The 25,882-nt window shown below is 19.0% G+C and overlaps 1 protein-coding gene across 2 annotated transcripts in view; it reads right to left on the reverse strand.

Annotated features, from left to right (window-relative positions):
• Positions 1–25,882, reverse strand: part of LOC107993215 (CCR4-NOT transcription complex subunit 6-like) — a 355,976-nt gene that overhangs the window by 78,066 nt on the left and 252,028 nt on the right. Inside the window, exon 1 of one of the 2 annotated variants that reach the window (XM_062076960.1) lies at positions 19,460–19,557. The exons of the other annotated variant lie outside the window; for it this stretch is intronic. Coding sequence (XP_061932944.1) covers positions 19,460–19,529 — 70 coding nt within the window. The 5' untranslated portion in view covers positions 19,530–19,557. Of the gene's footprint in view, positions 1–19,459; positions 19,558–25,882 lie in introns of those variants that run through there. 2 annotated transcript variants of the gene reach the window in all.

Consider the following 25,882-nt stretch of genomic DNA (forward strand, 5'->3'; position numbering starts at 1 on the left):
AACATCTTGCAATTCAAATCACATCTTTCAAATAAATTTATTTTTTTATTTTTTTGTATTATTCGTCGTGAAATTTTTACCTTCTTTCTATTCAAATAACTTTTGGCTTCTGCACGTTAAACGAAAATAGAATGAATGCCATGCTATCGTGTCAAATATACGTCGGGTTGAAAGCGGATAAATAATGGCGGTTTGTACGGGACGAAAGACGAGATTTCAGTGTTTCCAAGTCGAGATGCAACGCGTGTCGGAACGATGCATTACATTTGGTGTCTCGCATCGTCGCGTGAACAATGCAGCTGTGCCATGTTATTCGACGATGCGCTGACTGAAATACTAATATCATTCTTTGGTACATCGTTGTTTACATTACATTGACATGGGATATTTTGTAATGTTAAAATAATACTTGAATTTTAATTTAATATAATGAATTATAATCAAATATTATATTATATAAAATCAATTTAAGTTTAAATTTTAATATTCCAGATTTTTCAAAATTGACAGATTTTTAATAATTTAAATTCAATGGTTAAAATTTTAAAATATTAAATTTCTTTATAATAAAGTATAATTAAAAAGATTTTCTAAAGATAGAAAGTGTTAATATATTTAAGTTTATTCTAGAGATTAAAAAAGATACAAAAATATAGATTAAAATTTATTTATTAAATTACAAATAATTAAAGTTCACATTATATGAAACAAGAGAAATAGAAAGAGGAGTTTTGTTTTCGTTACACTACCTTATTTTATCTTTTTTACTTTACACAAATTTAAATTATTTATGATTAAATTTTAATTGATATTTTTATATATAATTTTTATGTTTTAGGATTTAGAATCAACAAAAATGTTAAATTTATTGATATTCTATAGAAATGCAATAATTTTATTTAAAAATATACTTATTTTTAAATTGTCAATGCTATATTACAACAATTTATTTAGATCTTATTTAAAATTAATTAAATAAACATATTAATTCTGTTTATATAAAATTATATAAATAGAATAAAAATAGAGTAAAGATTATTAATTCATTATCATTTCTGCATAAAAATAATGCAAAAATTACGATATTAAATTTAAATTTTAATATATAAAAATGGATTTATTTTTTCATTATTATAATATTTTAAGCTTCAAATATAATTTTTTTTATTCAATTAATTTAAATATTTAAAAAATCTTTTAAATCTCTATCTCTATCTTTTATTTTTCTATATATATTTTAATGTATTAAATATAGTAGATTGTATGTATATAATTACTTTCAATAAGAAATGTCACAAAGAAATCAGATATTTCAAAATTAATTTTTTTAAGTTTTATTATTATTTTTTACTATTATTCTTTTTTCGTTTTATTTTATATTAAAAATATGATTTATATAGTATATTTTTGATCAATATTTTAATTGTATAAATAAAAAAAATATCTATCGAAACACAATTTTGGCAGATAGTCCGATTTCCGAATAACTTTTCTATAATTTGGAACATTCCAATTTACTTTAGAATGTATAATACCCTGATTTAACATAATCTCAAATGTATTTAACATACATATAACTTGAAAGTGATACTATGCGTTAAAACTACTACTATAATTAACTGAAATACACGGGATAAATATATAACATCAAAATATAGAATGCACATGAACATGTATGGAATACAAAGAAACGGAATTATCATAATTTCAAATGAAATAATTTTTTTGATAAGATATTATTTAAAACTTTTATATAACTTGTAGATTAACTCCTTCTTATTAGTTTGTTGCATATAAAATACTTTTTCCGTAACCGTACATAAGATAAATTTTTCTTATCTTCAATTCATTGTTAATCATATAAAAAAAAAATAAATGTATTGTTATATTATAAAAAATGTTACCAAAATTTATGATATAAATTTCGAATTTTATCAATCATGATTAATTGGTCTAAATCTATTTAAAAACGCAAAAAATTTCATAATAATTGATAAAACATATAAAATATGATATTTGCAAATAAAAAAAAAATCTCATTTGTCGTGTCTTCTTTGCCATTTGATGATACTATCAAATAATTATTTATATATAAATAATTCTTCTTTTCTTTAAGATTGAAAAATTTAAAAAAAATAATTTGAATTTTCCAGAAATTAAATAATATTCAATTATATTCAATAGTACTTAAAAAAATTATTCAACATTGATTTTAATTAAGCGAAGAGAAAGAATCTTTTTTTACGAACCATTGTTATTTTTATTATATTCTTTTGATATCTCTTGTATGTATTTTCTCTTTCTTTTGATAGCATATTTTTCATTTGGCCACAAACTGTTTTTCGCAATTGTTCTCACATTAACATCATTTTAACTAGCTTTGTTAAAAGTCTAAATGTAGTATAAATATATAGATAAACAAAAAAAATAATAAATGAATATGCAACAATTTACACTTATTGTATATTGATATTTATGTTGTATATGTGAAACAGATGTTTGTTATTAAAAATAATATCATTACATTATTTGAAATATTTTATTATTATTAATTCGAAATAGTTACAATATAATTGCTAAGTAAATTTATAATATTTCTAATAAATAAAAAATATAATACACATATTTTTGTAAAAGAATTTTTATAATATCATCCCCTTTCTAAATATAAATTAATAATAAATATATACAAAAAAAAAAAACAAAAAAAAAATTTCAAAAAAAATTAAATGATTTATATATTTATCATGTAATGAATTATTTAAATATATTATATATATTTAAATTATTTGGAAATTGTTATAAATAATCATCTCATTGTATTTCAACACATTTCATACACATAAATATAATCGATTTATCAAGAAAGTTGCAAGTAATATATAAAAGATCGTCGAGCCACTTCTATATGGCAGTATAAAGTTGAAATCATTGCTGATTCAGCAGACCAATTATACACGAGCAAAACATACTACGTTACATATTTATGCGCATAATTGCCTTCCCTACGTATTGCACTTCTCAAATCATTTTCTTCTTTTTACAATTAGTCGTATGTAATCCGATATGCAGATGCACACGCGCATTATCCGCACATTGGAAAGTAAAGAGAGACCGTGGAACAGAGGTGATTCATGGGAAGGTTATGCGATATTAATTGCGTAGTTAAGTGTATAACGACTCGTCAAAATAATAATTGAAATCATGAATTTCTGAAACTTCCGGCCCGGTGATATGTGTATGATATATCATTTATATTTATCTTGATATTAACTTTATGCCTGTGATGTGCATATCGTGCACATACATGGATATATTGCATGGATATGGTAAAATATCTAATCTGGAAATTGCAAAATTTTTTTTTATGGAGGATGTCATAGATATTTTTATTTGCAATTATTTATTAATAGAAAATTTTATTATTTATTCGAATAATATTTTCTTCGAATAAATGGTAACATAAATAAAAAACATAGAAACATTGAAAAACATTAGTGTATAGATATACATTTTCCTTATTATAACAATAACAAACAATAGATTTTATTGGTAATTTTTAATTTATTTAATATAGGAAGAAGCATCTTTATCCATATGTTTTACTGATAAAATTTTTTTACTGATAAAAATTAGCTTTCAAATAATAAATTGTCAATTTATGATTTTCGTGTTGTATCATTATTGCAATGAACAGTGTATATAATATGCATATATTGACAAGAGATCGATATTCATAAAATATCGTTAATTTTCATAGATTTATGAAATATTTATTTGATCGTTTATAAAACAAATTTATCGATAAACCTAATAATCGCATGCATCGTGATTGCATCAAACGCAATCATTCGTAGAAACGGATAAAGATCTTCAACGAATGACCGCATATATGCACAGCATGTATTTTCTTCGAATAAATGACCACAACAGAATGTGATAATAGATGCGAATTCCGTTTACAAACCACAATTTCGTGAATAATTTCCATCGAAAATCCCATAACACCGACATACTGTATTATAATACCGTATTATCTTTGTATAAATATAATCTACAATGCGAATTATCTAATTCTAATGTACTTGTATTAAATCAGACTAGTTTAATTATAAATTATCGGTACGATTCATCAACCGAATTCATACAGAAATATGAATACAAAATAAATTAATAATAAGTTATTCGATTTGTTCCGTCATTTTGATTGTTTAATTTTCAGATTTACAACTAATAACAGGATTAAATATATATTTTAATATATTTATATGTATGTTGATTCTAAAAGCAAACATAAAGTGATATGTAAAAATATTAATTGAAACTTAATTATAATTAATTTAAATTTATATTAGACGAAACGAGAAAAAGATAGAACGATATGCGTAGATGAAACGAGATGGAGATAAAGGCGTTTCACATTATTTTCGTCTTGTTTCATCTAAGGCAAAATTAAATTGTTTATAAGTAATTTAAATCTCAATCGACATTTTTGTATATCAACTTTTGTGTTTAATATTTATTTCAGAATCGACTTTTCAGAATTTACGAATATATTAATATTTTGTATATTGTAAATATTGTAAACTTTTTTATTAGATGATTTTATTGAAATTTTATGTGATTCGAAAAAGTAATAGAAACTTAAATCGAAATAGATCTAAATTTCTCGAAAATATTTCCAAATATTTAACTAAAAAGAAAAGAGATTCTTTCAAATATATATAAGTCTTGATCAAGTCTTAATTAAATATTGAATTTTTTAATTAATAATAAAAATAATTCAACGATAAAATTATTTATTCTAATTATATTATTTTTGTATAATTATTATTTTCAATATTAAAAAATATTATTTAAAATTATCTGTTAACAAATTTTAATTTTAATCTATTAAAGTTGATAATATACATTATACTATACATAATATTATATATATATTAATATAATATACATTATACTATATAATATCAAACTGACAATAATATCGCTGATAGTTCTTTATTTATAATATTGCTTAAATAAAATTACAACATTATTTCAAGAAACTTTTATGTCCATTTAAGTAAATTTTTTAATGATAAATCAATTTAATATTTAATGAAATATCAAAATATGTATTTAAAAATATAAATACTATATTCATTTTAGAAAATGATTCATATCAATAAAGTTCAATTATTTTAATATTTATCTATGTACAATTGAATATCTTTTTATAAATATGTATTTGAATAAATAGAAAAATTATGTTAATATTTGATCTTAATATTATAAATTTCAAATGGCTTGTATATTTATGATAATAAGTTATTCTGTGATATTCTACGTTCAAGAAATATTTCACTCCTGCTTGAATTTAGAAATCAATATAGATTTGTAAATTAAGCAAATGTACTAACACATAAGATAATTTGTTTTCAATTGCTTATATTATACAAATTTAAAGAAATTTTAAATAATAACTATTTTTAACAAATATTTTAACAGAAATATACGTTCAAATGTGAATGAACGTATTGTTTACTAAAAGAATTCATTAAATTTGAATATAAAAAAAATGAATATATGGATATATAAAAGAATAAATAATAAATTATATATTATAATAAATTGGTTTATTTTTGCATTTGCAAAATCAACATTACTTATTATCCAACTCATTGTGTATATATTTATTATGTATATATTTCATATTGTGTTCTACAATATAAATCTTACAAAATTTTTTTAAAATTTCTTGATTTTTATTTTGTCTATTGTATTTAAATCTATTTAATAACATTTACATTAACATAATAATAATAACTTTATTTTATTGTAAACATATATAATATAATAGATTATATTTAAAACAATATTTTCAATAGCAGAATATTATTTCCAAAACTTAAAATTAAACTTTAAAATTTTAATATTCTTTCCGTTTTTCAATATAAATATAACTTTATATTTATATTAGTATAAAACGTATAATATAGTATAATATATATAAAATACAGCAAAATTTTAAATTATATTCCAATAACTTTACTTTATTATTCTATTGTAAAAAATATGTCTAAATGAAATTATATTTAAAAATCGAAAAATTAATGAAAATTTAAATATTGGTTTTATGCAATAAAAGAAATTTTTTTTTCAAAAACGAAATATATATAATATATATAATATATATATATAATAATTTCGTTTATATATGTATAATTTTATATATATATATATATATATATATATATATATATATAATAATTTCGTTTAATAATAATATATATATATATATATAATTCATTACATTATATAAATATATACATTTTCATTAAAATAAAAATTTTCAAGTTAACTGAATTTTTTAATGAATAATTATATAAGTATATTAGTGATTTAATTCTATATTTTCAAATTTATTTTTATTTTTTATTTATTTCATTTGTATAAAATTAATGGCTTAAATTAATAATAAAAATATTATATATTTTATTATACAATTATAATAGTTATTATATTAAATATATTATATAATTAATTAATTCATTATTATATATTTGTATTATATTTTTATGTATATTATACATTATTATATATAATAATCTTATTAATTAAATATTATATATATATTATTAAATAAATATAATTATTTTTATTGTATATTATATTTATTTATTTATTTATTTATTTATTTATTATATATTAATTATATTGATCATTTGATCATTCAATTGATTATTTCATTTTTCTATTAATTTAATAGCATTTAAATTCCATGAAATGATTTATAGAATTAATCTTACTTCTACGAATGTATATTAAATATAATTACTAGTTAGAAATTGTATTGGTATATGTGTATTACATGAAATTAAGATTATGCTTGTGATCTAGCAAGATAATTATTGTAATGCAACGTGCAGTTTGTCAAATGATATGTTTCGTGCAATTTCGTGAAATTCGAGATATCTCAGCAGGAGTTCAAAAAAAAAGACAAAAGAAAGACAATATGAGAACTACAACACGACTATTGTCCTATATTCTACTGATTATTATTTTGATGCTGGTATTTGTCGCGCTTCTGAGAATTTAAAATAAATATTTAATTAATAAACAACAAGAAAGAAATATAGGAATAAAGAAATATATATAAATATTTATGTCATGGAGAACTTTTTTCTAGTTGATTATTAATTCCTTTTAAAATTTATTCTTGTTTTCGTGATAGAAATTTTATTTATTTCTATTACAATTGTATTATAACTGATTTGAAATTAATTTTTACTTGATTGTTTTTCATGAATGATCTTTAAATGTAATTAAATCAGATGTCTTCATGTATCATGAAATTTTTTAATAAATTATATCATCAGAATCAATAATAATTTTATTTTATATTTTATATTATGTACATAAATTATATGGATTTAATTTTTTTTAATGAAATTAAAAATTGTTCAAAAGAATGAAATTAACTTAAAATATTTGTATTTTCATTTTTTTAAATATTTTAATTCATAATATTCACAAGATAAAACAAAATTTTAAACTATAAAATAATTAGGTTTTAATATTTCATTATTTTCATTAAATTTCAGATGAGTATATACAAAATATGAAAAAATTTGGAATTTGATTTTATATACTCAAAGAGATTTTCCATCGACAAATAAATTGTTCTATGCATAATTCTTCATAACTATATATACATTTTTTATATACAATATATACAATTTTCATTAAAATTAGATTTTTAAAATACATAAATTTTCCTATAAATTAACATATGAAAACTTTTATGATTGATTATAGAAATTTTTAAACTCAATTTATTTGAATCAATAGAGAAATAGGAAGAATAAAAATAGAAATAGATTTTGATTTTGATTTACTCTTATTTTTTTTTTGTTTCTTCTTCAATTTATAATAATTATTATTATGAAATTTAGAAATAATTTAGAATCATTATTTATTTGAAATTTTAGAAAAATGGAATAAAATCGTATAAACGATAATTTTTAAAATAATTATCTATAATATAATATATATAATATAATAATTTAATACAAATACAAAAATAAATAAATACAGAAATTTCCTAAAAAAGATAAAATTTAATTTTACGAATAGTAATTTTAATCAGTAGAAGAATAATATTTATTATAAGACTTATTATGTTATAGTTTATTAATTATTATTTTGAATTTTTGATCAATAATTGAATTGAATTGTAAAAATAATAATTTTTTTAGTATTTATATTTATTATATCATATTTATAATATTTATATAATATTATATATAGATTTATTTGAGGAATTATTATACATATATAATATAAATATAAATAATAGTAAAAATAATTAAAAAGTCATTAAATAAAAATTAGGATATTATATATTATATATTATTGTATTTTTATATTTATAATTATACCAGGATTAGAAAGTTATATTTAAAATATAATATTAAAAATTAATTTATTCTAACAATTTATTTTAGATTTGATAATATTAGTTTCTTGCAAATGATTTCAAATTCATCATTGTATGTGTATGTAATCAAATTGCAAAAATTTTAAGATCGACAAATAATTGTAATAAATTGAAAAAAAAAATATATATAAATATATAAATATATATAAATATATATATATATATAAATATATTTTAACCCAAAAAATATATTTAGAATACATATTCTATACCACATATTTTTAATTTCGATCATATCAAACTAAATAAGTGGTAATTTTAAATATTTTGATCACTATATTTCTTAAACATAAATAAATTATTATATAAATAAATTGCCATTGAAATGAATTAATGAATTTTGAAAAAATATTATTCTTTCTTTTATATTTTTAATATTTCTCTCCTCATTTTTTCAATTTATTTCGTAAATGTTACATTGCTGTTAAATAGAATTATGTAACGATTAGTAGATTTAAAAGAGTTTTTAATCTCTCTCTGTATCCAGATCAATTATTGAATTATAGATCTTTCTCTCTATTTTTCTCTTTTCTTATTAATTAGCATTATAATACATGAAAATAATTACACGTACACTTTGGTAACGTAATGTGGATATAATGAATTGTTTTTGAACATAATTGGACTTTCATTATACATATTTCAATCACACATATATTAATATGGAACATGAAGTTCATCATGCAGTAAAATATTTTCCGGTTTTATAAAAGTTTTTATAATTGTACTTAAGATTTTCTATGAGATATAATCACTAATTTATAACTTGTGATTTTAGCTTTTATACTATAATATAATAATAATAATTTAATTTAATAATTTAATAAATATTGATAATATTTTTTAATAATTTTGTTTTTATTGAAAGTAGATTATCAATTATAAATCAATTAAATTTATTTTGTTTTTATTTTATATTTAAATAGTTATTAATTATAGTAATTTCGAAATATTTATAACACATTTGTAAACAAATATTTATAAACACATTTATTCGAATTAAATGAATAATAAAAATTATTTTATTGATAATTCTTTTTAAACATAATAATATCTAAATATCGATAATTTTTATAAGAATACATTGATTAATATTAAAATTATTATATATGTAATTAATATAAAGCTATCTTTTATATAATAAAATTTTCGAATTTCTTGTTCTATCTTTAAAAAAATTTTCGAGTTTCTTGCTAAAAAAAAGAAAGTGGTTTTTAATTTAATAATTTCATTGATTTTTTCCTTTACTTATGTTTAATATTTGATAAAATATATATCTGCCAATATGAAAAATAATAATAATCAAATAAAATCATGATAGAGAAGTAGTATGCATGATAATTTTTGCCATTATTTTATTTTCATGAATCAAATAATGCTAATAACGATTTGCATTGGAAAACATTGGGACAAATCAAAATTTTCATTATTTCTTTTATATTCTCATTAAATGATAGTGTTAAAATTGATACTAGTATCGAATCTATCGATATTAGTGTACAAATTTCGATTCAGTATCAAATTTTTGATATATATTAAAATTTTAGATATCTTTCATTTTAAAAAAATATTAAATTAATATTATTCTGAATCGAAAACATTTTATTTTTTAAATGCTTTGATATTTTATGAAAATTTCGATATTTTACTTTTTTAAATATTATATTATATTTAAAACCAGATACTGATTCAAGCAGAACTCAACAAACTAAATTAGATTTAATTAGATTTAATAAAATTTAAAAATAAAAGCTAAGGAATTAAATAGATATCTTTATAAAATATCAAAGGATCTATATCTTATATTGATAGCTTCATGAAATATTAGACAGTTTTAAATGAATTTGACATCACTTTAAAACATATTAGTATCGAAAAATAACTATACTATACTATACTAAAATGATATATATTAATATTTTATTTAATTTGATATATATTAATATTTTCTATTTTGATATCATAATATTTAAATATCATCAATCTATCAATATCTAATCTATTAATATCTATTAATCCGATTATTATCAGTTTTGCTATAAATATTTAAAATTAAAATTACATAATTCAATATAAAAGCTCTGAATAAAATTATAGATTTTATATGTTCATAATGATTTTTATGACACACTTATAATATTAAAAAAATTAAATCAAAAAAAATTTTCATAAGAGGTCGAAATGACGTCTTTCACTTGATAAAAATATTACTTTATTATTCTTTATTATTCTTTAATTATTATTTTCTTTATTATTTCTAAATATACTTTATTATTCACTTGAAAAATATCTACAGAATTCATGCTATTTGAACGAAAAGAGGTTCGTGATTCGTAGAAATGTTCTAAAAATGTTTAGATTAGATCTAAAAAAAAAAAAATAGTTTCTACCAAACTTAGATTCGTTCTCAGATGATGTTTTACGCGTTGCGGAAATGGGAATTTGCGAGAAAGCGCACATGAAGAAGACGACCGCACATTGTTTTCCATTGGTTCGCAGAAACGATGTGGATGCCATCGAACAATCTAATGAAATGAACATCTCTACCCACAATTCCATTGTATATTGATGCCAAGTAGTATACGAGACCACGCCATGAGTCGTCATTATCGTACATCTTGTCTTCTATCTGTTTTGCATACAAAAAAGTGTGGGCGCATTGTCACGTACATTAAAATGTAAATGAGGAGTACAGTGTAATGACAAGCTTGGTGGTGGATCAAAGTATGATCGGTTTCAGATTTCCACATTATTATCGGTTCATCGATGATTGAATAATGAGATTCAAAAAATACAATGAATGATATTAATATTCAAGCGTCATTATATGTGAGGCGTTATTGATTTATACATTTATTTATAACAGCGAATTAAAGTATTCGTTGAGGTTAGTACAAATATCAATTTTTATCTACACGTTTTTCGCATAATAAGTGATATATCAAATAATGTTGAAATTTAATATTATAAAAATATTTTATTTATTATACAATATCAGCGATAAATTAAATATAGATAAAATACAATTGCTTATTACAGCGAATTCATTTTTACAATTAAATATTTTCTTCATTATTTAATTTATGATACATTGCACGAGAAAAATTATGCGCATTAAATGAATAAAATTTATGTTTTACTAATTATAATAAATTTTTTAATGTAAATTTTTTAAAAAGTAATCAATAACATATAAGATTAAATTTAAATAATATTATTTAGAATAAATAAATAAATAAATATATATATATATAAGAAAAATAAACATAAATTTAATTTTCTATAAATATAAATTATATATATAATTATATAAATATTTATATAATATTATTTAAAATAAATAAATATAAATATATATAGAGAATAGTAATTTTTATTATATTATTATCTGTCAGTCTTTGTGTCCGAATATCAATGAGAATTACTATATTCAATTTCTTAATTTAATACTATAATAGGATATAATAAAATTTCAAATATCATAATTTTGATTGTTCTTATTATTTTTTATTATTATTTTGGTATTTCAGCTTTTATAAATATAACTATATATATATAAAATATTTATTTTCATAGTTATATTGTTCCAGCAAAGAGAATCGAATGCAACAATACGAAAATTTTTAAAAATCTTATAATTTTGGAAATATAAAATGCTGTATAAATATAAAATTCATGGAAGCAAAATCGATTTAATATGAATACAAAATAAGATACAAAAATAATAATTTAAATTTCTATTTATTATCGAAAGAATGAAAAAGAAAAAAAAAATAAATAATATTTTTCTACATATATTTAAATAATTTTGAAAAAAATTTAAATTACATTTGGGAAAAATCAGTTAATTTAAAACCATAAGTTGTATCAAATTATAAAATAAAAATAAATTTCTCAGAATTTCCAAAACTAAACTAAATATATGTATAATAGTATATTCACAATTTTCAACAATTCATGAAAATCGTATTATATTATTATTATTATTATATTAATTATTATTGAAATGAAACGTAATTCGATATTTATTTTAATGTACAATAATTTTGATCACTTAAATTGTTTAATTTTGGATTTCCATAATACATTATGAAAATATATTTATAATTACATCACTATGTGTGCGTATATTCATTATAAATTAATGACATATTAAGTTTCAAAGTTATTAATTAAATATAAATATTAATTCTATTAAATAATAATTAATATTATTTAAATATAAAATATATTAATATTAATATTATTACTATTATTATCTACTATTATAATCTTAATATTGCTCTAAATATTATGAAAAGCATTTTGACTAATTATATTTTCATATAAAACAAATAAATATCTTATTTCATAGTATGTATTTTCATATATATTTATATCTTGCATTCTTTTGAAACTAAAAAATAAAAATAACTTTTGTGATTGTTCAAATGTCTAGAATATTAATTTTGCAAAGTTATTTTACATTTATATAAGTATTTCATTTATATAAGTATTTTTGTATACAATTTTATTTATCGTAAATTAGTTTTTTTTCAAATAAAATTGAAAAAAGTTTAATAAAAAAGTAATGATAATAAAATAAAATGAAAAGATGTAAAAAAAAATTAAAAAAAGCGATAAAATGAAAGAAAGAATTTTAGTAACCGCATAAATGATCCGTATATATTATATTTTAAGAAATGATCAGGATAAAACGACGAAAAGACATTTTGCAAATATGAGTTTTCCACAATTATATAAGTGATGCTTTTCATAAAAACATTCTTGCATATTATGCAATTTCATAACTGTGGATAATGTGTCAAATATTCTTTTTGTAGTTTTATATCTCTGAAAGCTTAAGCCATTCGCAAATTTCATATGTGCCTTCTAAGAATCTTGTTGAGATATTTAAATCAATAATATTGTAATATTGTAATATTGCAATATTAAAAAACACTTGTTTACATTTACTTGGACATATATTTTATTTAAATATATTTTATTTCTTTCTTAAAATATTTATTATATTTAATAATATTTAATTTAATCTTCATTATGATTTTATATATTTTTTAATTTTATGAAAACATAATATAATAATAAATCATATGAATAATATTAAAAACTGTAAATATAATATAATATTAAAAAATGTAAATAAACATTTATGTTAATATATATATATATATATATCTTCTTTTTCTAATTTTATTTATCTTTTTGTAACATTGTATTGTTATCTAAGGTTTAAATGAAGTAAAATTTTAAAGAGTAATTCTACATATTAAAACAAAAATTAAAATTTAATATAAAAAAATGTTCGTTAAAATTTATTTTCCAAAGAATTTAATAAACCTTATAAGCAATTAAATTTTGTATTAGATGAAATGAGTATATATGAGCGTACATCTCGCATATTTTGATACTATATTTTACAGATGGAAATAAAACTGAATCATCGTATAAAAGAAAATTAATAAATGTTTTATTAATAAATTATAATAAAAATACGAAATAAATAGAGTTTTATGATGGCAAGAGCTAATTCATCATGAAAAAATCAAAAAGAAAGAAGAAAATTTTTTCATTTGAAGCTTCGTTTTCGAATAAATCTAATTTGAAAATTTTTTAAATACAAGATAAAATAGCTAATTTTCGATTAAATATAAATGAATTATTGACAATAGATAATTAAAAATTAATTTTTAAGAAAATTAAATTTAAGAACTCATTTAATCGACGTTTTGATTTTATTTTGACTAATTTAATCTCGATTTTCTCATAAATAAATTGATGATGAACAAATTGATTTAAAAAAGAATATTTTATTCTGTATTTTTTTGTTTATTTCTATATATAGACATAATCATCAATCGATAATTTATTCGTATTTATCAAAAATTATCTAATTTATATTTAAGCAATTTTTAAACTTGATTTATTTAAAATAGAAAATTGAAAAAAAATGACAAAAATTATATTCTTTCTTTTTAACTTATTTTTTCTTTTTTCTGAGAAATTTTTTAGAAATCTTTATCTGATTGTACTATTCTATACTATCTTTATAAATATATATATTTCCATTTTAAAGCCTATTTTTGTTACATATTTCTTATCGATATTTATTATAGATTTTATTTTATTGTAATTTTATTTCGTTTCATGCGATAATGTAATGAACTTCTGTTACTTATTATGTTACTTTAGAAGACAAATCAAAACTGAAATTAACTTTAACATTAACATTATGGCTATAACATTATATGTAATAATAATTCTTGTAGATTTACACTCAATTAATTTAAATTTAACCTTAATTTAATTGATAATGAATATATATATAGGTTTATTTAAATTAATATATATAAACGATTAGTGAAAGAAGATCAATAAAATAAAAGTAAAATTGCAAATATAAAAAATTAAAATATAAAAAAAAAAGTTCTGACAGTTCTTTGTTTACCGTGATCTTGTTATATCTCTGAAACAAATGGACAATATATTCGCATGAGAGACTTTTAAAGAGAGTCGTCAGATTCAATGCAATCTGCTACCATTGACACGAGTCTATGAAACTTCAAATTCGTATTTACAGCTATTCATGTATTTCCATCCATGACTATATCGTATACAAGCTAATTACATGTGTACATATTTATTAACTATATTAAATTAATTTAATAATAGTATTAATTAAAAATTACGATATTTATATTTTATTTTCACAGAAATGGTTTTATTATATAATAATATTAAGCAAACAATAGCAGAATTTTATACTATGAGGAATCGATAAAATAATAAAATATCAAATTTTAAAATTAGAATTACTGATTTATAATTTGTGATTATTCGTATATGTTCATATATATTATAAATGATTATAATTAATTTGATATAATAAAAATAAAATGATTTATACAATTATTATTAATCTCAATAAGAATTAAAAATAATTTTTATATTATTATTATATTTTATATTTTACAATTACTATATTTTATATCATATTTTATATACAAAATTAATTATCTTTTTATATGATTATATTATTTCCTTAAATGATTTATCGAATATTTATATATGTTACAATTCATTATTTAGATATAAGTTATTTATATAAGTTTAATGAAAAAATAAATATATTTTTAACAGAAATGCATTTTAAAGTAATTTGAGAAAATTTTTTACAAATGTGCTAAGTTTTACGAAGATAATTTTGTTGCACTCTTTTGTTAGATAAAAAGTTTAAAAAATTAAAGCATAAAAAAAAATATTAGAAAATTTAATGGAATATAATTATTAAAAATCTGTTTTTAACTAAAACCAATTTTTGATACTGACAAGTTTCTTATAAAATTACATTTTTATTGTTTAGAATTATTTGTAATTTTTAGTTTGTATATTTTTAATATTTTAGGTTGTATATTATTAATTATTAATGTAAAAAATTATAAATTTAGAAAAATAAAAAATATCAACAATTAATGAAATTATTAATTAAAAATAAATTTTAATTTTCAGTTTCTAATATATAAATATATATGTAAAGTGAAAGCAATGATTGTTAACAAAATAAAAATCTGAAGAAATGAAAAAATTTCTTAATTCACAAATCATTCTTATTTCTTGCTTCAAAGTTTATATTGTATCTTTCAAGAAATAGATAAAATATATAATCTTAAAGAATTCTTAAATAAATTCCAAGAGTGATTTCAACTATTATTTATTACATACTGTATTGGTAGTTTCGATTATTTATATTAAACATTAAGAAAATTTTATTTTTTTAAATAATAACTATAATATAATTGTATAATTAAATATTATACAAATAAATGTATATATTATATATAAAATTTTAACAAATTTTTAATTTTTGAAATTTTCTAAACTTAAATTCAAAATTAAATCAATTAATAGTATTTAATTCTTTCTCTTATATTAATTATTGTAATAAAATAAATGAAATTGTAAAATTAAAATAAGTTAAAAAATGAAATAAATTTAATAAATATAATTTTACATCGCAATATTGTATTATATAAGCTATTTTAATATAATTATTTTTTATTAACACAGGATAAAATTAACAATTATGATTGCATTTTCAATCCTTAATCGCAATTAATAATTAAATAAAAAATATATACATGTATATAAATTTATATATATTATATAATACAATTATATAATATAGATATGTTATATTTATATATATATACATATATATGTTCAATTTTTATTGTTGATTAATTTCATTTAAAGAATAATTTCAATTTTGATTAAATTAGAATTTAATCATTAATTATAATTAATATTACATTTTCCAATATATTCAATCAATTGAATCAAACAATTAAACCAATCACGATTCTAATCCAATTACACATTTTAATTGATTAATGCTCAATTCTGTGTTTTAAGAATTTCGAATTATAAAAATAATAAATAATTTAAAAATCTTAAAGATATTTTAAAAGATTCTCGAGATCTCTAGTCTTTCATCCTTCTTATTACATATCCTATTATGATTACTGCTATATATATATGAAAAAATCAATCCTGAAATTTTTATTCTCTAACTTTATTCATTTTAATCAAATAAAAAAAGTCATGATTAAAAACATTTATAAAAAAGAAAAAAATAAATAAATGTCTTTCCTAAACCATACAACGAAAAATAAAAAAAAAGAAACAAGAACGATAGTGTTGCATCGATCGAGATTAAACTTATAGCAGCATATACCTACATACATATTAGTTTCATATATATATGGTAGAATCATTCAAAGTTTCTACCAAAGTACGATCACAGCAGATGATTTGACTTGGAAGAACACCCAGGTCGGAAATCAGACAACCTTTTGTATTTCAGTTGTAATGCGAGTTTCGTGAAGGTTGGCGAGTTCTAGTGAATAGAATTGGCACTTGATATCCGTGTTAGCGGAAAAAACTAGAGGTTAATATTTTTTATTCATCGATGATTTTAATATTTAAGCGATTCGTAGATTCATATTGTGAATTGATTATTAATTTTTCGTATTCTTACTCTTTTTGTTAAAATTCTCTCGCATTCTTCGATTATATAAAGATTCGTCACTTTATGTTTGATATATATGATATATTTTGATTTTTGTTATTTACTTTTAATATTAATATATATTAATAACATTAATATATTATAATATATTATTAATGTTATAATATATTATTAATATATTAATAACATTAGTAGATATCATTATAGATATTCGTATCATTGTTTGAATATTTTAATTTTTGTATTTGTAAATTTTGTAACTTCGATATTTCATTTAAATGCTTATTATGTTGTAAAATAATTCATGCTATAAAGATATGAGTTTTCTTTTGTAATATTTAAGAATTATTGCTGATTATTAATTATATATCGTATTATTAATAATACGATATTTATATAAGAAATTATTATAATTAGGAAAAATTTATTATAATTAATAAAATGATTTACATTTTTATTTTATTTAAATTTATTAAATTTATTTTTATACAAAGTATTTATTTTATATAAATATAATCTCTTAAAGAAACAATATTTATATAATAATGTTTATTCAATATAAAAAAAAATTATATATAGTATTAATATTATTTCTATAAATTGATATATATAAATTATATGAAAGTCGATTTGAATTTTTTAAATAGAACTATATTTTTCACCGCATTAATCGATGCAGCTCATTTCCTATATATAAAAAAAAAAAATACTAAGCCATTTTATTTTAAAATTTTAAAATTTTTAGTTTAGGAAATATTTTAACTTAATATTTGTAAAAGTTATATGAAAGACGAAAAAACATGAAGAATCGCAGATATCTTGTCTTTTATATGATAAAGTTTTATAAATTATAGAGTTTATTTCAAGTTATGATAATTCCTAAATTAATGATTTTTTGATATAAATAATTTAAATAATAAATAATAAAAATTATATAATCCAATAAGAAATATAATCTCTATAAGAAATTATTAATATTAATTTTATTAAAATTGTATAATATATATTTCTTCTTATAAACAATTTTTCTAAGAATATTTTTATTACAACATTTTTAAATAATATTTTTATTACACATCATTTCTTCTTTAAAAGATATTTCATTTTATTTAGATAAAATATATACTCTGTATATATATTTATTTTTTGAAATTCTATGAAATTTTATATTTATTATGGAGATTAAAAAAACATATATAGATAAATTAGAGATTAAAATTTTCCTAACATTCACAAGATTAAATATTTTATGATTAAGTTACGTAATAATTATTAAAAAATTTATTGAATTAGTTTTTATTAGAATGAACAAAAAACAAGAAAAATAAATTAAGAGGAAGCGAAATGATTTGTAAAGAAATTACTTCTCCCTTTTCTCTTTTTCTTTTGAATTTTAAAGTTATAAGAAAAGAGAAAATATTTGTATTGACGATTCTAAATGCCGTCTTAAAACTTAAATAAACTGAAAACTTTCTTGCAGTACTAGATTACATAAAAAGTTATTATAGCATATAAAATATTTGCGTACATACACTATCTGTGAATTCTTTACACTAAAATATTTGGTTTCCTCCTAAACGAGGTAAACTAAGAAGGAAGAAACGAAAGGAGAAGCTAAGTAGAAAAGAACACACAATTAAGTTGTTCGAGGTAACAGTTTCCTACTGAAAAGAGAAAATAGCATCAATTTGAATTCGCACACCAAAGAATCAAAAATTTTACTCTCTTCTCTTTTCCTGTGAAAACTGATCAAGCTTTTATAAAAAAAGCTTCTGGAATATGCTTTTCAATTAACAGGATAATTCAAAATTTTACTTTCAATTATCCAAATTGAAACATATAGTGTACCAGGGACAAGTAAGATCTCCTTTTTGACAAGGAGAAAGAGACAACACTATTGACAAACATGTTCCAGAAAGGTCACAATAATGCACACAATTTGTCCACACCTTGTGAGGAGGAGGTGTACGACTGGCATGAACGCACGATAAATCTAGAGTCCTGACCGCAAGTGCCCATTCCAAATCCTCCATAAACTAGCTACAACCTGCAACACAAACAAAGCCCCTGGTATTGATAAGATTACCTACACCAAAGATATTAAAATTACATAGCAAAATTACATTTCATTGCAACTTTACTAAGTCTACAATTATACTTCAAAACGGCATTTTTTTATTCTTTTTTTAAGAAAATAATTTTTCCAAAATCCTGAGAGTATCTGATAATCTTACAAGATTTAATAAACCTAATCAGAAAATCATAAAATATATTATATATTGCAAATAAAATATTTTTTATAAAATGTAAAATATATATAGAGATCTTTTGCCAAGATTATATTTATAATTCTATAAATTCTAAATTATACAGAAGTCACATCTCTGAATCATAAAAAAAACAATGTACATCAAAACAGCATTATGGATTTCGCGTTTAATTTTGCATAGCAAAAAATCTATTATGGAATGAAAACAATAGATTTGTTCATGCATATTTAATTAATACATACTTGCATACTTGAATAATATCTTTTGAATAAACATAAGATGAAATCTTTTGATAATTATTAATATACAATTATTAAAATTATTAGAATCAATTCCAAAAATCTAAATTTATATAATAATGCTTATTCTAAAAATTGATATTCTAACTATTAACAATTCATATTTGAAATTATAGGTGTGATTACATGATAATATAATTGTCAAAATAATTTAGAAATATAATAATGTAACGTTATATTATAAATTTAGTGATTTTTTTTTCTTATAATCATTTCAACAATATAAATTTTTCTTAAAAATTCTGTTAACAGTATTTTTAAAGTACATATATTTTGATTGAATGTTAATTAATTAATAGATAATAGAGTTTAAGAAGAAAACACTGAATAACTGAAAAAAGTATTATCGAAATGTTATTTTTTTCAACCGGAAATTGAAAGTTTTTCTTCACGGAAGCTAAGAGAGCATAGATTTTTCTTGAAAGTGGAAACGAAAATAAAGATAAAAAAAACACTTGACTGAACACTTAAATATGTTACACTATTTTCCTTTTTCTGCCTCCTTGACGATGATTCATAAGAATTTTGCACACATATTATATTTATATCAATGAATATATGTATTTATATATATGTATTTTATTTACAATATTTTTTATATTCATAGTGATCAATTAATAAATCTGTCAATAATTTATTTAGAAATTGTAATATATTGTAATTATAATTACAATTTAATTAATAAATACAATTGTAATATAAATAATAATTTTTGTTTTAATTTTTTTATATTTATCGAATTTTTGTATTTTAATTTTATCGTTATTATAAAAAGGAAAATAAATAAGGAAAAATTTATTTCAACAAAAATTTTTTCATATTTTATTCAAACTTGAGAAATTTTTTTTTTTAGACATAAAGAATATACTAGAATTACATGTATAAAAGATATTTTACGACATCAAATTTTTATAAATGATACATATATAAGTATATATATACTAATATATAATATATACAAATTTCAATAATATATACTAATATACTAATTTCAAAAAATATTTGCATATTCATATTTTAAATGAAGTATCCTTTTATTAAATTCTTTATTTCATTTCTATAATATCAAAATTTTGTTGTATTATAATAAAAAATCAAATCACGTTAAATAAAATAAAATTTAACTTGAATTATTATTCAATTATTTAAATATTATAATAAATGGAATGATGCGTAAATACTATTTATAATCATTATTTTTTCTAATTAAAGTATTTATTAAAGTATTTAAAGTATTTATTGCTTATAAAAAACAAAATAAGAATCATATTCATAGAAAATTGAACAGATATTATCAGAAACTTTTATTTTTAAAGATAATTAAACAAGTTAATTAAAATTTCACGAAAAAGATCTTTAGAGTGGTTTACAAATTTATTTAAACGTTGCATGTTATACATTATAATCATGGAACAAGCAAAGACAAATGTAATTTGCATCATGCGGATTTTCACCGATCTAATCTGATTACATTTCATTATCATATTTCTGAACATCATAATAAATCAGTATACGAAAAACAAATATAAGTTTTGAATTATTTTCAGATTTTATTTTATTTGTGATATATCACAAAATTTTCTTATTTTAAGTCTTTTACATCATTGATTCTCAACAAGACAGTTTCATTAAAAAATATATTCTCTTTTGAGTGATTTTCAGTATGCATGATTTTCTATTCTACGAGTTTCATCTCGGCTCGAAAATATATGAAATTAGATGGCAAGTTTAAAGAGATTAATAGATAATATGTCATTGGCCTGGAAAGACAATGACATAACTGCGAGAGAGATATTTTTCAGAAAATAAAGATAATAATCAATTTTATATAGTTATAAATTATATAATTATATAATTAGTAATATTAATATTATTAAATAAAATTAAATTATTAATAAAATTATGCGATTAAAATTGAAATAATATTATAAATAATTAACAACGGTATTCATTATATTATAATTATTTTCAAATTATGTTATATATATTATTTATGATAATTGATATAATATTGATGTATAAAAATATAATATAATATAAACAAAATGTTGTAATTTCAAGTCGGATCATTTCTATCTAATTCAAGATTATCGAAAGTACCTTTTCTATTTTTAACTAATATTGATGAAAAAATATAATTTAATCTTATGATTCTAAATGAGATAATTATGATCCTACAATTAAATATTTCTACAAAGTCTTTTTTCCTTAAACTGTTTTAAAATTATTTTAATATTGAAACATATTTAATAAAAAAATTTGAATATTTCGTAATAATCTTTTTAATAAAATATTTTATCTATTAAATTACATAAATTATTTTATAATGTCGATGCTCAATATTGATTTTAGTTTTAAATATTTTGGATGCACAATGCTAAATTAAAAAAAGAATCTATAATAAATCTGCTTGCGTAATTTGGAATCTTAACACTAGATTTACAAAACTTGTCAATTTGACAGATTTTCGATTTTGCTTAAAAATTCTGAATATACATATAATATTATTCTTTAAACATTATATATTGGTTTTTAATGATATAATGCAAATATATATTTCTATTCGTTTTCTCTCAAACATTTATATTTTATTATATCTAGATATTGTATATCTATTTTTACGAAAATCCGTCAATTTAACGAATTAATTTATATAGATCATATTTATTACGAAATAATAAAAATAAAATAACAATTAATAACAAAAAACAACATCAAGCAAATGACGATTTAACAATAAATACATAATACAATAATACATAAATACAAAATAATAATCAAACAAGTTGTTTATAATGGTGATATGATAATAAATAATCCCTTCAACGATGAATTTTGCAAAGAAAAGAAATGATTTTTGAAAGTAAATCTGTCTTATTTTATAAAACAAATAGATTTACATGAGAGATAATTTCAACAGTGCGTTTTGTAAAAAAAAAAAAAAATAATAAATGTTATTTGGAAATTTAGCAAAAATTTATTTTTGTAAGTAAAAATTTGAATTTTTCAAAACCTATCCAAAAAAAATATTTTTTATGTTTATATTATTATGGATAAGTCTTAAAAACATGGAATTGATAAAAAAAGAATAATAAAATAAATAAGAAAAATAAAAAGAATAACCAGCATAAATAAAGCTCAATCTGGATCGGATTCTGATATAAACGAATTATGCGAAAGCAAGGAAAAATTTGACAAAATAAAGAAATTGAAGATTCTGACGACAGTGAGAATAAAAATTATCACAATACATACAGTAAAAAAAAAGGAATGAGTATTATTTATGCATATGATTACAGATATTGAAAGCAAAAGTGAAATAAAAGATGCTGATAATGAAAAAAATACTGTGAAAGCAAAATCCCGTTGATAGCCCTTTCGTTTGTTTTATGATTGTTTTTAGATTTAGTAGCCATCAATGCTTAGATTATTATACAAAGAGATCACTAAAGTAAACAAAGTTCAAAAGAATTTTCTCTTTTAATTAGCTGAAAAATTGGGCACTGAATATCACGATGAATAAAATACTAGTTTCAATTCAGTGTCCGGAGTCTAACTATATTTGCATTAAATCTAACAAATATGTATGCGAAAAGTATACATCCAAGATAGAATTTACACGTAAAAAATGTATTAAAGATAATAATAAATAAAAATCTATAGATTTTAAATAAATAATTTACAAAAAATTGCATTTTAACATATTCAAAAAGACGGATTTCAGTAAAAAAAAGCTATATAATCAATATCCATAAATCTAGTGTTAAAAATCCTTAAAGTATTACATATTTTTAGAAAAAATTTTGCAATTCATTTTTGAAAAAAAATTTAAAATTAAATTTTAAGTATTACACTTTTACAATAAATATATATAAATAATTATATATATTTATATATATTTATAAATTATTAATAATTAATTTTCAATGAATTAAAAAAAGAATTACAATAAAACTTTGTTTATATGAACATATTGCGAATATATAAATCTATGTAATTTTTTTTATGGTTCTCTCTCTGATTTTTTGTTAAATTAATAGGAATTTTTTTTAAAATGCACAATAATGTATCAAATATTAAAAATTTTTGGAAACAATTTTGGAAGCATAATAACTAATTAATGTTTAACGAATATAATAAATATAATTTCAAACATATAATTTCAAAGATAAATTTATGTTTTCAATTATGTTATTATGTTAAAAGAATAATTGTTTTAGAGAGAATTTATATAGAAGAATTTATATAGATAATTCAGATAATAATAAACTAAAATAATAATAAATAATAATAAATTAAAATTTAAATAATCAAACACTATTAAAATTTTGTTTATAAATGATTTTTGTTAAAATGATTCGAAATATATATATCAATATTTCAAAAAATAAATATGCAATCAAATAAATAAAAAATATAAATAAATATATACTTTACTATTATAGCGTTCGACTTATGAATTATTAAAAAAATTCGAATATGCTACTGTACTGTCAAATTCCATATTTGTTTAAAAAATACCAGATGTTTCTTGAATAATATCTTTTTATATCTTTTTTTGCATATTATTTCCTTATATAAATTTCTGAAAGTAAAAATTTGAAAATCAACTAATAGTGAGTCTATTTTATTGTATTTATGGATTTGCAAAAATAGCATCTGTTAACACATGAAGCAAACACTTCGAACATTTGGTTTAATTATATATAATTCCAAAATTGAAGTATGATAGTGGTTAAATTAGTGGAATGAAAAAATAATTTTTCAATAAAGAAAACTAAATTCATAAGCTCACAATAAGACTATGATATTCTATGATATTAATTATAATCGATTTTAATAAAATTTTGCAAGTAAAAAAGGAAAAAAAAATCTGAAAATATAGAACATATATTTTTTTTTGCTGTTAATTTCTATGTTCAAGAGATGAGATAATGTTTTAAAGTTGAAAAATTATTAATTAATTAGAATAATTTGAAAACGAATTGTAATAGAAAAAAATAAAAAATATAAAATATAATATAATCTATCGAAATATATCGATATATCGAAAAATTCGATAAATCGAAAAATTTAAATTTTGCAATTATATTAATGTTCTTCCAAATTGATAAACATGTTAATTTATTTTTATGTATGATTCATTCATTATATAATTTATCTCTCGAAGAATTAATATTCGAATATTATTTGAATTATTTTGTCTTAAAATCAATTTATAAAAAAAAATTAATCCTCAATTCATTCAATTTTTACTAGTGTATTAGCTAATATTTCCTACATAACAACAATTGATTATGACAATTAAGAGCAAATTCTTTCACATGTGAGATGCATCGATGAAACGATAAAACGAAGGATTCCAATGTCAGTTGGTATTACTGGTCAGTGAACCAGCGGTTGTTCCATTTGTCGTACAGACGCGTCATCATAAAGTCATATTTCACGACTTATGGTAATTACGATCTACCACCCAGGAGTCACATTCAGCAGCGTGTGCATGCACGTGTATCAGCATGGAAGACTCTTTGTCAAAGACCATGTATATTTATATATGGTCATATATGTGTGTATCAGTTTGTATACGTATGCACAAAATGTATGTACTAATGTGAATGTCGTGTGAAACGATAGAGCGCATGAACCTCGGTCAGGCAGCCAAGCAGCCGCGTATTACGGTTTTCAAGGGACGAATTGTAGCCATTTGTCGGCACAACCGTAATATCAATCTTCAGTATACAGCCCTGACCGCGACACAAATTGTCGCTTCGAATAATAATTATCTGTTGTCTGTTCGAGATGA

The sequence above is a fragment of the Apis cerana genome, linkage group LG7 (genome assembly GCF_029169275.1).
Source record: "Apis cerana isolate GH-2021 linkage group LG7, AcerK_1.0, whole genome shotgun sequence".
NCBI classification, from domain to species: Eukaryota; Metazoa; Arthropoda; class Insecta; order Hymenoptera; family Apidae; genus Apis; species Apis cerana.